The sequence below is a fragment of the Chrysochloris asiatica genome, unplaced genomic scaffold (genome assembly GCF_000296735.1).
Source record: "Chrysochloris asiatica unplaced genomic scaffold, ChrAsi1.0 scaffold00271, whole genome shotgun sequence".
NCBI classification, from domain to species: Eukaryota; Metazoa; Chordata; class Mammalia; order Afrosoricida; family Chrysochloridae; genus Chrysochloris; species Chrysochloris asiatica.
In genome coordinates, this window is record NW_006408789.1 from 847,890 (window position 1) to 863,788 (window position 15,899).

At 43.7% G+C, this 15,899-nt stretch overlaps 1 protein-coding gene across 1 annotated transcript in view; it reads left to right on the forward strand.

The window, feature by feature from the left end:
• Window positions 1–13,294, forward strand: part of MTHFD1L (methylenetetrahydrofolate dehydrogenase (NADP+ dependent) 1-like) — a 241,094-nt gene extending 227,800 nt beyond the window's left edge. The window contains exons 27-28 of the mRNA XM_006874349.1: window positions 5,870–5,989; window positions 12,935–13,294. Coding sequence (XP_006874411.1) covers window positions 5,870–5,959 — 90 coding nt within the window. The 3' untranslated portion in view covers window positions 5,960–5,989; window positions 12,935–13,294. The remainder of the gene's footprint in view (window positions 1–5,869; window positions 5,990–12,934) is intronic.
• Window positions 13,295–15,899: the final 2,605 nt, after the last annotated feature.

Here is a 15,899-nt window from a genome sequence, read left to right on the forward strand (position 1 = left end):
GAGGGTGTAAATCTTTACGGGAGTAGAAAGCCTCATCTTTCTCCCGCGGAGCGCCTGGTAGTTTCGAACCGCTGACCTTAAGGTTCGCAGCCTGATTCGTAACCACTACGCTACCAGAGAATCCTACTGAATTAGCTTCTCCCTTTTTCCTTTGGTATATTTTTTCTATCCTTTAATTTTTAATCTATGTTTGTCTTTGTGTGTAAGGTGTGTCTCTTGTAGACAGCATATTGAAAGATCTTGTATTCTTATCCATTCTGCTACTCTCTGTCTCGTGACTGCTGCATTTAAGGCCATTAAGTCCATTAAAGTTCAGCATAATTATCGATAAGTATGAATTGATTGCAATCATTTTTCTCTGTGTGGTTTGTGTGTGTGTGTGTGTGTGTGTGTGTGTGTGTATGGTGTTATTGGTTTGTTTGTTCCACTTATTTTCCTGTGCTGAGTTCATTTTTGTGTGCTTTTTCTTGTCAATTTCTTCATAGTTTTAATGTTTACAAAATCTTCATGTATTTTCCTTTCCTTGATTTGATGTGAAGGTGTATAAAGTTTCTTTGAGACTACCCTGTAATTTATTAATTTCATCCCCATTTAAAAACAGTCTGTTTTATCTTGAAATCTTCTTCTTTGCCATTTGGAATTCTGTAAGTATACTTTTCCCTTTTGCTTTTCGTTGTCTTCATTGTAGATTGGTCTGTCTGATTCCCTATTTTCAGTCTCGTAGTTTTGTTTTACTCTGGGTACTTATATATCTGGATTGAATTCGGGGTGGTGTTGTCATGTATGTTAATGTCTCGTTGCTGTCTGCTGTTGTTGGTTTTTAGTCCAAATGACTCTAATATTTTTGTAAAGTTGATTTTTTTTAAAAATAAATTCTTTTAATTTCTCTTTACCTGGAAATGTTCTAGTTTTGCCCTTGTATTTGAGGGACAGTTTTGTTGGGCATATGTTTCTTGGTTGGCAGCTGTTTTCTTTTGAAGTTTTGTATATCTCTTCTGTTGCCTTCTTGCCTGCATGGCTTTTGCTGAGTAATCAGAACTTAGTATTATTGGTTTTCCTTTGTGTTTTCCTGGGCTGCTTTTAGGATTCTTTCCTTGTTTTTGATTTTGGAGAGTTTGATTATGGTGTGTCTTGGTGATTTTCTTTTTGGGGTCTTTCCTGTTTGATGGTGTTCATTCAACTTCTTGAATGTTTATCTCCCCCTCTTTCATGATGGTAGGAAAAATTTTTCCAGCAGCTCTTCAACTATCTTTTCTGTGCCTTTCTTTACCTCTTCCTGTTCCAGAATTCCAGTTACCCCTAGGTTATTCCTCTTCATGTTGGTCCACATGAATCTTAGACTTTTTTCAGATTTTTAAAAATCCTTTTTCTGAATGTTCTTGTAGCTTTCCAGTATTGAGACATTTCTCTTCAAGTTCACTACTTCTGGCTTCCATTGAATTAAGCCTACTCTATTGTCCTTTAAATGTATTGTCCATTTCTGATATCTTCATTTTAATCTTCTAGATTTCTGTTTGCAGATTTTGTATGGTCTCTAATGCTTTATTTTATTTGATTTTTCCTATAATGCTTTTCTGAATTCTTCCTTGTTTTTCTTGACCTTTTTTCAGTCATTTGGAGGCACTTAGATTTCATACTCCTGAAGCCTTTTTCAGATAGTTCCAGTGCCTCTTTTTCCTTAAAAAACACTTTCCAGCTTTGTCTTTTAGACATTTGTTTGAACTACTCTGTCTCATTTCTTCATGTGAACAAAAGCTGCCTACTGCTTCCAAGGCATTTTGGTATTGTGTTTGTGCTAAGTTGATGAATGTATGTTGGTGTTTTCTTAGGAACTCACTAACTGCCGCCTAGTGGGTGTGATCAAAACATCAGCTTATGCTCCGTTCTCTGTTTGCCGTTCGTGCCGTTCAGTTCAGGATGGATTTAGCTGATGTTGATTGTTGTCGTTTAACCATTGTATAGCAACTGGTGTTGTCTCTAGCCCAGTTGGTGGGGCTGAAGAGGGTGTGTCTGTGACTGAACTGTATGACCACAGTTGCTGTCTCCTGTCGGATGAGGCAAGAAGAGAATACACATCCACAAGAGAGAAGGAAAACAAATAACAAACCAGTGAACAACAACAACAAAGCAGCAATCTGGCCATAGCTTTCTCTCCACCAGTAAGTGCTACCTACCAGCCTCCTGCCTTCACAACCACCCATGAAAGTTCAAGATGGTCCCACTGCACCTGGCCAGTCCACAGAGATAACTGGTCTTTCTTTTTTTGTTGTTTCCTCTACTGCACACTCCATTAAGCTGCTTCTCCTAGTGAGAACTAATCTAAGACTGACCAGGGCTGACTTTGCTGGAGCAGAGCCCGCCCGAGCAGGGTGATTGCAAATAGCTCCTTCCTCCAGGGGGGCTCACAGCCTCAGTGTTCACTTCCATGGGGTCCAGACCACCTGGAAAATGGGCACTTCCTGGAGGTGTATGCTGGTGGAGGCCTCTGGTCTTGTTCACCAGTGAGACTCTCAGGCTTTCAGCTAATTTTCCCACAGAAATCAAATTCTGAAGGCCTGCAATGTTCTTCTCTGTCTCACCCCCTGATTACAATGTGAGTGTACCGTACAATACAGTAAGCTCTCCTATCAGCAACCAGAGTATGGCGAACAAGAAAAAGAAAGAATCGCACCTTTGTCCCTGTGAGCCACAGATAGGTTTCTGAATCTGAATATGTTTTCTTATCTCTGAAGTCACTCACAAATGCTCACAGTGGTTTCAGTTAGTTCCATTACCTTTTCTTCCTCAGAAACATTTTCCGGTTCTGAATATTGGTCATTTTTTCTCTTTTGTTTCTTCATATAAGCTAAAATTGCCCGTTGTCTCTGGGGCATTGTGGGATTGTAATATTTGTATTTCTGTAACTATAAAAGTGAAAGAGGGACATGGAAATAGAGCTATAGAAGTGAAAAACAAGAGAGAAAAGAAAAGGAAGAAATTTTGGGGGGAAGGGGACCACTTAAGACAAACTAAAAAGAGAAAAGAGGAACAGGAAAATTGAGTTGTAAAAGAGAAAGATCAGAGGAAAAAGAAAAGGAAAAAGAAAAGAATACTAAGAAAAAGCAGGGAGAGGAAAGATGAAAAGAGAATGAAATTAGAGAGCAGTAAAGAAAGACCAGCAGTTAAAAGCTCACCGGCCACTCTGCAGAAACCCTCTACAGAGTCACTGTGAGTCAGAACTGACTGGACAGCACTCAACAACAACAGAGAAAGATCAAGAGTGAAAGTGGCATACAGAAAAAAAGGAGAAATAAAAGCAGAGATAGAAAGGATAAAATTCAAGGGAATGGAAAGAGGAGAAAGAATGAACAAAAACAATGAAACAACCAAAGGGAAAAACCCTCCCTCCCACCCATCCACCCCACCCCCAAAAACTACAGCTGCTGGCCTCACAGAGGAGAAAACTCTAGGGGGCTCCTGCAAGCCACAGAGCTCACGAGTCAGCTGTGGGAGGGATGTGACCACAGAGTTCCTGGCCCTAAATGGAGTTCCTATCCGCCTCGGTGTTGTCTATGTTTAGGACCTTCATTCTGAAAGTAGTTTGTGGAGGCCCTTGATGGAGCTTATTTCAGTATCTGTTAGGACCACAGGGCAGCTGGGGGTAGGGTGACTGGTCAGCTGCTGGTCTGGTGGCTCTGTGGGTTCTGTAGGCCTGGAGCTGAGCCCACCTGAATCCGGGAACCAAAGTGGCCCAGTGATGTGGCTCCAAACTCCTAGAAAGCAGTCTGGATGAGGGTGGGAACTGGCCACATTGTGGTCACTGGGGGAGCATGGGGGAGAAGAAAGAATTGTACCTTTCCTGTCACCTGGGTGAATCTGCTCTGCCAGGCCACCACCTGTTGCCAGAGCTGCTCACAAGATGGTCGAGCCGTGTCTGGCTGGCCGCTCACCAGTCAGTCTCCCTCTTGCGGTCCCTGCTCAGCATCTCCTCCCAGCAAGCAATCACCCACTTCTCTAACTTTTTCTCTGAAGTTTAGGCTTCCAGGATTTTCATCCTTGTTTGATTTGGTCTCTCGTATCTTTGTTGTAGAGGTTAGTGTAGTGTGTCAGCCTTGTCCGCCATCTTGCTGGAAGTCCTCTTAGATTCTGAATTTTTAACAGGCGACTCCACTGTGGGTAGAGAGGAGTCTCTAACCAACGAAGTGGTGGAGAGCAGACTTCGATAGGCTCCCTTTTGCTGAGACCGTTTGCCAGGTGGGAAGAACCTGGTAAACACTGGATGTCGCTACAAGCACGTTGTGCCCCATTATTGTCACAGTAAGAATTACAGTGTTCTCTGGCCAGTTGAAAAGGGCCAGCAAGAGCTGTGCATGGCACTACACTTAGCCCCTGGAAGAGCCAGGCTAAGCAGAATTCCACTCTTGCCTCCGAATGGTTAGATGGGACATTACAAGCATCGTTTATAGGGACACTGTGGGATGAAAGTAGGGCTGGAAACTCCAGGAGTGGGCCCTCCTGGAGCCTCACACTCTAGATCCTGTGATTCTAGCGTGTGCAAGCTGCCAAGGAACTTACAGGGCTTACACCTTGGGTCCAGGATGGGGTCCTGGAATCTGCCATCTACAGCATACCAGGACTTTCTGATACTGTTAGATCACACGTTAAAAAACAGATGTACACAGCAAAGCACAGCAAAGCATAGCCATGCAGAACATGGGTCTGTGGACTGGCTGTTAACCATCTCCGCCACTGACCCACTTCATGTCATTGAACACAGCTCTTGACCTATCTGTGTCCAAATGCCTTCCTCTGTAAATGAGGCTGAAACCACTCCTGCTAGGCAGGGGACTGGAAGACTTCACAAGGGTTTCATGCAATGCCCATCGGCTACCTACTGGATACCACAAAGATGGTGCTGTCATTGCTCAGTGAGTGGGTTGATACAACAGGCTGAGATGCCCTGCTTTGCCACGTCTTGCTCATGCGACTTGAGCAAGCTGCTAAACCTCAAATGCTTTACTTGTAAAATTGAAATAAGAAATGTGCCTACCTCAGAGGGATGTTAAGAGGAGAACATTAGGAAGGCAAATAGCAACGTAGTAGTACACATATTGTCAGGCGGGACCAGTCACTGGAGAAGGATATCATGTTTGGTAAGGTGGAGGGTCAGAGAAAAAGACGAAGACCCCAGCGAGATGGATTGGCAAAGTGGCAGCATCAGTGGGCTCAAGCATGGCAACAATTGTGAGGTTGGCCCAGAACTGGGCAGTGTTTTGTTCTTTTGTGCATAGGGTCACTATAAGTCGGTACTGACTCGATGGCACCTACAACAACAACAACAGTAATTGTTACCAAGGTTGTTGGTGGGCATCATTGAGTTGACCCCAACTCAAATCAACCCTCTGTGACAGAGGAGAACTGCCCCGTGGGGAGCACATCACCATGTGCCTAACCCTTTGTGTCACCAGGGTTCTTGTTAAGGTGGGCCAGGATAATTGCTGTGTGGAGAATAGGCATTTCCTACTGTGCTCTTTGGGTATCAGGTTGATAAACATGTACCTGGAGGCCTTCTTTCATCCCACCCACACCCACCGCCCTCTTCCAACACAGAGGATCATCTATATTGGATTAATGTTTGATTTAAAACGAAAAACTATGAACCTCACTGTTTTTGGACATATGGTGTGCTTGCTACAGGACCACAGGGCAGGCCAACTGGTCTCAGTTTCCAGAAGTTTACATTTGCCTTTTGCATTCCATTTCCTGAAATAGATGGGAAGAGACTCGTGTTTGAACCATGTATGGAGTTATGTCATCCATGTATATGCCATGAGTAGTACAGTGTTTGGTTTGATCATGTGCCTTTGTAACACCTGATTCTCTCTTTCAGATGAGCACCATGCCAGGGCTGCCCACACGACCCTGCTTTTATGATATTGATCTTGACACGGAGACAGAACAGGTGCAAGGCTTGTTCTAAATCTTCAGACCCTTAGAGGACCCAATTCAGGTGAGCTGCTGCTGTCTTTATCCCTTTTTCTTTTTCTTTTTTATTAGTTCAAATCCTGATTTGTTCTGGTTTTCTGACATTTCTTGTATAAAAGTGGCCTGATATGTCTAGTGACAACCCAGACCTGCAGTCGGTGGTCAGTACAGAGGCCCACAGTGGGTCCTAGGCTCCAGTCATAGGAAAGTGGGACATGTCAACCCTGAATTTAGATTCTGTAAGGAGCTCTGGTAGCGTAGTGGTTACGAATCGGGCTGTGAACCGTAAGGTCAGCAGTTCGAAACTACTAGCGTTTCCGCGGGAGAAAGATGAGGCGTTCTGCTCCCGTAAAGATTAACAGCCTCGGAAACCCTGTGCAGGGTCGCTATGAGTCGGAACCAACTCCACGGCACATAACAACAACAACAACAACAAGCTTGTAAAAAGCTCACTGTTCTTCTCCCAGAATTAATCCTGTGCTAGGGTTAATGCCCCAGACTGCAAAGCTGTTTGAACTGCAAGGTCAGCTGTTCAAGCTCACCAGCTGCTCCTTGGAAACCCTATACAGGGTCGCTATGGATCAGAATCGACTCAACGACACTTAACAATGACAGGACCAAAAGAGCACCTGCTGCCTCACTGCATTTAGTCTTGTAACAGAGTATTGTGTCTCAGGTCACTGGAAGACACAGTGAGATGGGAGGGTCATCCACTGTGGGGTGTGGGGACAGGGCTTACGGTTCTCACAGTTCATGAGATGGGTTTGACCTATTCCTGTCCCTGTCCCAGGGAAACTCCGTCTAAAGTTGCAAAAGCTTAAAGCTGCCTCCCCGGCTCTGCTATGACACATGTAGGTCCTCACTGAATCTCAGGATACGTTTCTTCCTCCCAAACACCCCACTTCCTTCTCCAAGCCGCTCCCTCCTGGCCCTTCCGGATGAGCTCGCTTGACCTAAAGACCCAGCTCTCCAGCCGTCCTGAGCTCTGGCTTCAAGCCAGGAGTAAAGGAGACTGGTGTTCCTTTGTCTCACTGCCAAAATGGGCAGTGTTGGCTGGTTTGTTTTGTAAGATTCTTAATAAAATACTAAACTCTTAGGCTATGATGAGAAAGGTAAGAGACAGCTATATGAAATTCCATTCATTCAGGATGTGAAATGGTGCGGGGCTTTGCAGGGAGGTGTAGGTGGTGTTAGGATGTGCTAATATGCAGTTACATTACATTTTCACCACAACCACATCTTAAAATCTTCCTCGTCTCTCCAATAGAACATTCTAGGAAAAGAAATGAAGGAGACACGTTTGAGCGAGCAGCCTATACCCAACAGTGTGATAGCACTGTTAACGTTGGCCTCCTGTGTGTGCAAGTCCTGCCTTTCCCAGCTATGCCTTGGGAGACTGGCAATGCCTTACTTCTACCAAAAATTGACCTCTGTCCTAACTAATCTCCCTTTCAGATAAAGAAGCCATTTGCTACCTTTCTGCCATTTGTCACTTTTCTCTGAAACAAGTATGTAGAGTTCTCTCCATTCTCTGGAATAGTGGTATCCCAGCCTTTGAGTCTCCCCTCCTTTTTTTTTTTTCTGTAAAGCTTGTATTGTGAATTGAGTGAGTGAAGGTTTATAGGCAGATCATCAGTTTTACATTCAGCGAATCATTACAATGACTATAGTCCCCTCCATGCACCATTAGCTAACCATATTTACCTCTATTATCTTTGTTGTTAGTGGTGGTGGTGTGCACATACCACACTGAAAATACATATTTGTTTAAATGTCCTAAGGGCACGTTTTGTTAGCCAGCCTCCTGCCCGCAGGCACACTACCTTTCTCAGTCCATGGGCCTGGAGCCCTCTGCTGCTCTCCCTGTGCCATCGCCTCTACCACCATCTCTGTTGTCGCCACTTTTCTGGTCAGAATCCCTTGCTCCTCTCATGCTCTTCCCTCTTGATGGTTCTGGGGTCATCTGTTCTTGACATGACAGCTTAATTTTGCTCCATTTTTATTGGCTCTCCAAATAGTTCATGTTGCTGTTGTTAAGTGCCATCATGTTGGTTCCTTCTCAAAGCATCCCTGTATAGAGTTTCCAAGGCTATAAATCTTTGTGAAAGCAGAAAGCCTCATCTTTCTTCCGTGTAACAGCTGATGGGCTCGAACCCACAATTTGTGGTTTACAGTCCAGTGGTTATCCTACAGAGCCACTGTGCTCCCAAATAGTTCATATAAACTCAATTATACCGTAATTATTGCAGCTGAGACTCAGATAATGCCAAGAGATGCACCTTTAGCTTTACTAATGCAGATACTTAAATCATGTTCCTTGAGGTCTTCCTGTTCCCTTACAGGTATTCCTCTGGGCCTTGTTTAGAGATGTGAGCAGGGGCAGGGCCAGGGACTGGGCTGAGCACCTTGTATGGAGGTGTTGTCCCTTATTGTGGTTATTGTTGTTAGGCACCACTGAGTGGGTTCCAACTGATAGTGACTCCGTGCACAACGGAACAAAACACTGCCCAGCCCTGTGCCACCCTCACAGTTGTTATGGTTGAGCTCATTGCTGTTGCCGCTGTGTCAGTTCCTCTCATTGGGCGCTTGCTCTTCTTGCGGACTCTATACTTAACTGTGTCAGTCCCTCTCATTGGGCGATTGCTCTTCTTGCGGACTCTATACTTAACTGTGTCAGTTCCTCTCATTGGGCGCTTGCTCTTCTTGCCGACTCTCTCCTTAACTGTGTCAGTCCCTCTCATTGGGCGCTTGCTCTTCTTGCCGACTCTCTCCTTAACTGTGTCAGTCCATCTCATTGGGCGCTTTCTCTTCTTGCCGACTCTCTACTTAACTGAGCATGATGTCCTTCTCCAGGGACTGGTCCCGCCTGAGAATATGTCCAAAGTACGAGAGACAGAAGTCTTATCACCGTCACTTTTAAGGAGCATTCAGCAGTCCATGGTGCTTTCTTTGACAATACCACAATTTTAATTCATCAATTCTCCGTCCTCCTTATTCAGTCCCAGTTCCACCTGCATTAAGTTAGATCCTAACTTAATATGCTGTGCATATTTTCTACAAGAACAAACATTTTTTAAATTTTAAGGAGTTTCGGCCCTTTCCTTGTAGTCCCACAATGTGTACAGAGGCAGGGTGGCTGGTACCCACAGGGCTCCTGAGCTTCCCCCCACTGCTCAGCCCTGCCTCTCCTTTCTGAGCTAGCCCTGGAGATAGGAATGATTTTTATTCCAGAGCTGTGGACACTCTGGCCTAGAGAAGCCAAAAGAACAGCTTGCTTACATTGCACAGCTATGAAGTACAAAAGCCAGGGCTCAACTCGGACCACCTGCTTCTCAGTCACGTCTCATCCTTCATACCCCAAATCAAAAGATGCCCTTTTAATACCAAAAGGCTAAATGAACTTTGACCCATTATGAAAACTGATAAGAGCTATCGGATCCAACTGGTATTTGGGGTTAATGGGGTGATTTTTTTCCAAATAACAAAAGATAATAATTTGGGTATTAAAAGCTAAGACTTTTTACTCAAAGGATAACAGAGCTATCTCTGAACTCATTGGACAGCATTTTCCCTGCTCGCTTATCACAGTTTCTTTCCTCTTTGCGAAATATCCTTCTAGGCTTGATGGGCATTGGTTGATCCTGCTTGAACAATAGCAGAAAGATTCAGTGTCCTACGATAAGACCACTGTTCAAAGCCAACATTCCCTGTCGGTGACTCCTCAAATCTCAGGTTCCTGTGAGCAGTCTTGTCTGTTTCCTGTGCCCTCCAGCATGGAACAGCCAAGGGACCCTTCTAATAATAGATGGCCAAAGGTCTATGACTATTAAAAATACATACAATCAGAAATGTGAAGGCTTGGCCCACAGCCAATGTGGGTAAATTTGGGCATAGGAAAAGGAAATGTCAAACTCTGGATGACCACGTAGAGCTTGCCTGGTTACACATTCATTACGCTGGAGAAACGAGTTCTAACCAGCTCCACATGGAGAGGAGATTCCACTCATTGATGACTAGTGTCTTTCCTTCCTATTCCTCCCCCGTTACTTAGCGCACCCTCTGGGAAATTCTGTGAGATTGATTATGAACTTGAGATGCCAAGAAATTACCAGAATCTGAGCTTTTGCTCTGTCTTTCCAAGACTCGCCTGTAATGGGTTCACTATTGTTAGAAGGGCGTGAGTCATGCTTTTGAATGTCACTAAATAGAACTAATTAAAGTAGGTTTGTTTGTCCCAAAGAAACTGATCCTACAGCGTTACTATTCAGTCTTTTGTTTGAAGATGATTAGACTTGGGTGTTTGAATTTTTTTTCTTTCCCCTTTGGAACTTTCATTATATGTCTGAGGTTTTGCAGAATTCAAATGACTACAATACAACTTGGCAAATTTCCCTAAGAATTCAGATACTCCCTTACTTCATGCGTTATGTGTGAAGTGATGTGTAGCACTGAGTCTGATATACTCAGGTCCTGCCCTAACTGTTAGTTAGTGCCAGAGAGGTTTTTTGGTTTTCGTTATTAATTATACACACACAGAATACAGTACCAGCTGATGCCTCTCCTGAATTGTCATTAGGACAGAACTTTTCAGTGATATTTGACAGTCCAAAGTAGGGCTGCTTGCAGTTCACCTCCAAGTTGCCAACCACGAGATACATGGGGTTCCTTAGAGAGCACCTGGGTTAATGCACTGGACCGCATGGTTGGTTTGAATCACAAGGTTGGCTGTTCAAACTCACCAGCCACTCCTGGGAATCCGTATTAGGGGGTCGCTATGAGTCAGAACTGACTTGATTGCACTGAATAACAACAAGCAGGCTCTGAATGTGGTCTTGATGTTAATGTAAGGTTGGTGTTTTGATCCCATCACTAACTCCTTGAGAGGAAGATGAGGAAGTGAGAATGTTTCCATAAAGCTGTTCAGGCTTGGAGACCCTCAGGGCAGCTCTACTCTGTCCAGCAGGGTCGCTGTGAGTCAGGATTGACTCGATGCTAACAGGCTTGGTTTGGTTTTTATTGGGCTTCAGGAAAGAAGCCACCTGTTCATCTCCCTAATCCATCCTTGGAGGGAATGTGCCCTCTTTATAACCCATGTCCAGACCTGGGCCAAAATAAGGTAGAAACCCACACTTGCTAAATTATCCTCATTTAAATCTCTCCTCACTAAAATGGCACAATACTGAAGCTTAGGTAATGCTTGTGAAGTCATCTTCATTTCCTTTAAAGGAAATTTTTTTTTCTGAGCACTCTTTCAGATTCCTCATCGCTCCCCGGCCAAGATTAAATGTTTCAACAATTCTGCATTTCAAAATATTTTTCTGCTATATGAACTTCTAACATTGCTTTCCCCTGCTGAATCAACAATGAACAATTGAACCATTTCTACATGCCCACTTTAGCGACTGTATTACTGATGTTTTCTCTACAATCAGACTTTTCTAGGTTTGCCAGTCCTGCAAACCTAGGCCACAGACTAAGCCCCTTCAAACACAGAACCACAGGGCTGATCAACCTTCTCGCTGGGGGTTACCTCCAGTGCACCTCATCCACCCCCTCTCACCCATGTTCCTTTTCATTCTCCCTGAGTCCCTGACCCTGGGGGGCCACTGAAGTGGCTGGGTGCACCAGGCAAACCTCCCTTCTTCTTATGGAAAATATTTTCTTTTTGTTAATGTTTATTATATTTCTCATACCTCTTTCCTCCCCTGACTTGGACCAGACATTAGACAAGTATTTAGAGGGCCTGCCCCTTGTCTTTATCACCGCCTTTTGTTTGAAGTTAATCAAGACTCCTTGCTGGATATGTGAGAGGTCAGCACACTTGATTTTAGCAGAGTTTGAACTCTTGGGCCCAGTAGACAGATTCTTCCATGTTTAAATTTAAGATTAAAGGCCAAATACAATCAGTCCCCAGGGTTACAAATGTCCAGCTTACGGACAACTCTTACTTGCTCTTTACTGTCATGTAAATTTCCCCTTGTTTTGAAACTATTGAACCACCCTATTCCTGACCAATTCTTCACAATCATCTTCACTTGCTGTATGTGCAGTGTTTAAAGACTGAAAGCCTTTTCTTGCACTAAAATAAGGCTGAATGAAATAAGAACAACATATACCTGCTCCAACTTAACTTACAGCTTCAACTTAAAGACGTTCATAGCAGTTGATCTTGTTTATATCACAGAGGCTGTCTGTACTGTCGCTTGGCTTTTTCCTGGAGGTTTGAACACATTGTGCTGGAATTTAGGTGTTTTATGTACTTTGTTGCTGCTTGTCAATGTTGCGTATCACTTCTCTTGGTGGTGCAGGATTCAACCATCGCAAAGAATCTTAATATGGAAAAACAGCAACAAAACTTTAACAATGATAAGTTGTTCTAGGTCCACTCCCCTCCCAAAATACCCAAGCCAGTTGGCCTCAAGTTGACTCTGACTTAGGATCGCCCCACATGTGTCCAAGTAGAAGTGAGACCTTTCTTCCAAAGTGCCTCTGAGTAGATTTGAACTGCCAATCTTTCAATTAGGAGCCAAATACTTAACCATTTATTCATACCGCCCAGGGACTCCATCCAAGTACTAAATGCACTTTTCCATACTTTTCTTTCTGAGCCTACTGCAAACGGAAAACTAACATATAAGATGATGAGATGCCAGTCTCTAAAATCCTGAAGTTTGCATCCTGGATACCATAGATTCCCACTTTGAAAATCATGAATTTCTTCCACAGCCCCATGCAAATCTCTTTGGGCATTCAGAACACTGACTTTTGGTTACAAAATGTACCACGCCTGAGTCTCTCACTAATTATAAGTAAAAGGATTCCACTGTGATCCTAAAATAAATACTTACATGCTCTTGAATTTTCTTTGGGGCTCAAACTTTCAAGCTACAATATAGCCGCACCAACACATCAGAAGAAAAAGCAGTTCTTCAACCACTGAAACTTTTTCTTTTCTTCTCCTGTTTTTCAGGCTCTTGAAATCAAACTACTCCCTGCCTTTTTTGCTGCACTGGGAGAAGAAAGTGAATATGAACCGCGCCTGATGTATCGTGCTGGTGAGATGGGCCAAAGATTCATCCCTCGTCCAAGACGAGTTTTGTGTGTTACAGAGTGTAGTGTTAAGCAAAAGGACCTATACCGACTTCAAAAGAAGCTAATTTATTTCCTCTTCCTGCCAAGTTTACATGATTTCCTGCTGCTTACTTTTTACAATGTTTGTTTAATGGGGGCTGAGAGATTGAAGAGTGTGAACTAAAAGGTACCATTTTCCACTATGGAGTTTTATATTTTCTTTCTGAACTGAAAAATAAACATGTATCTGGAAAACCAACCAACAAGGTTTTTTAAAATAAATAAATAAATCTTTATGCACTCTGGAGGTAAGTCTTCATGTGGGACCATTACCATTCCTACCTCACACCAGTTTGTCGGGGAAACGGGAATACAACTGGAGCAAGGCTAGGAAAACACACATGTAAAAATCCCAGAGAATTATAAGTTCCCTTAGGACATTTCTTACCCAGAACTATTTTTTCAGTACCAGTGACAATTACATCGCTCACCTAACTGCTGATGGATTTGTTCTGGTTTCCTCCACCCAACAGTGAATCTCAATTCAACTCTTCGTCCAACTCTCCAAGGCCCGTGGTGATGGTGCTTATGAGCCATGGAGTCAGTTCCGACTCATAGCGACCCTGTACAGGGTTTCTGAGGCTGTAAATCTTTATGGAAACAGAAAGCCTCATCTTTCACCCTCAGAACGGCTGGTAGTTTCCAACTGCTGACCTTGAGGTTAGCAGCCCAACTCGGAACCACTATTTTACCAGAGCACTTTGCAAGGGGCCCTTAGGGCAAGGAAAAGTGACTGACATAAAGGTTAGGTGTTTGGAAAATTGTTTTTCTTTTGTCCAACCCTGAATTCGGAGGAAAGAAATGTTCTGTGACCCATGTCCCTCTCCCAGGAGTTCCTGACCCTACTTCATTTCCATTTTTTTCCTACAATAATATAAAATTATATAAAAGTTAAAACAAAACAGAGGATTCAGGACCAAACAAGATCTTATTATCCTCTAAGCAATGTAAATCAAACTGTCACTATAAATATCTTTAATGTCCCCAAGCACATCCTGCAGAAACCGTTGACCAGATCTTTCCTATGAGGACTTGGCCTGCCCCTCAGTGACCCAGCTCATTAATGTTCAACCCACAATGTAACTTTATGCACAACTTCATCTGTTCCAAAACAATACTTCATGACTGAAGGCTGCCTGGTCTAAAACGAATCTGAGCTGGCCATTCTCAAGTGTAGCTCCCTGCCCCGTGCCCCTTATTTGAGATTGTTGTTGTTAAAGTGGTTCACAGTAAGACCGACCTTGTATTAGTTTTGCAAATGTACAATTTGCTAATACTTGTAATGTGTACATTAATTTGAAGATGATAAGGATTCACAAGAAATGCGATCTCTATACAATACCTGTAGCAGCCTTTTTCATGATGTATTGATTTTTCACCAGTTGCCTTTTATTATTCAAGTTTTTACTGTTTTCCTCTAGCATTGAGTTTTATTTCCCATATTTTAAACTTAGGGGGGGAAATATTTTAGAAACCAAACTGCATTCAAAAGGCTTTAGACTCTTGTACTCACCTATTTCACCGGACAACCCAGCAACTCACAAAAGACAAACCAAGAAATACATCTTGAACACAGATGAAGGATCCATGATCCAAGTTCTGGGAACCCTAAAAATGTGCCTCCATTGTGTGGGCTCTTCTAAGTACCCGAGATGTCATATCTCGTGCTTGACTTGAGGTAAGCTTGGCTTACTGAGCCTTTAACCCTACTCATGGGAGCACACTGGTTCCAGACGAATAGCACTGGACTGCAAACCACAAGGTCTGCGGTTCAAGACAAGGCTTCTGCACCCTGCACAGTTGCTGTGAGTCAGAACTGACTGAATGGCACTTAACGACAATGGAGTCTATGGGTGGTGCAAAGAGTTCTAACTGCTCAGCTACGAACCAAAAGGTTGGAGTTTCAAGCCCACCAAGGCACCTTGGAAGAAAGGCTGACTACATATGGGTCACCATGAGTCAGCGTCAACACCACAGCAACTGGAAAAACACTGTGGTCCCGGGGACATAGTGGACTTGGTCCCTCTGTTCCTGGGGTATTTCCAAAGCATCTTCAATTTCCTCCGTACAGGGAGAGACCAATAGCTGCGCCTTAGATGGCTGTTCACGTCATTGCTTTTAAACCAATATTGCATTCATTTACATTTTAAATTCTCAGGCTCTTTAGAGATGTCATAGTAAGAATCTATGTGTGTAATGAGTGTGTGTGTCTGTATGTCGTTAGGTGACATCACGTAGATTTTTGACTCACAGTGACCCATATGACAGAGTCGGACTGCCCTATAGGGTTTTGTTGGCTGTAATCTTTATGGGAGCCGCTCACCACGCGTTTTCTCTGGTGCAGCCTCCGGATGAGTTTTAAACGGACTAGCACTTAACCGTTGCACTATCAAGGGCACACTCTTGAATCACACTCTAGGGAAAAAGTGGAATAGTGTACTTTCTTCTTCTTTTAAAGCAGCTGTGTCATGGTGTAATTGGAACAGCCCTGGGCCCATTTGTTCTGCCACACACTAGTCACAGAACTCAGTTTACCCTAATGTGAAATGGCGATGCTTCCCAGTCCTCTGTAATACCCCATTCTCTTGGGGATTGTTGTGAAGATCTAGTGTGAGCCCCAGGGTCACACTGTGTGCACCATAAGGCAATCAGGTAAGGCAGGTCAGCTGAACACACCTGCCCTCCTATCTAAGGTAGAGGAACCCTACATGTAGCCTTTTGCATCTGCATTATTAGCAAGTTGGAGGCGTTCTGGGTCCCCAAGGTGCCCTGAGATGCCAGCAGACCATCAAATGGGTTCACTT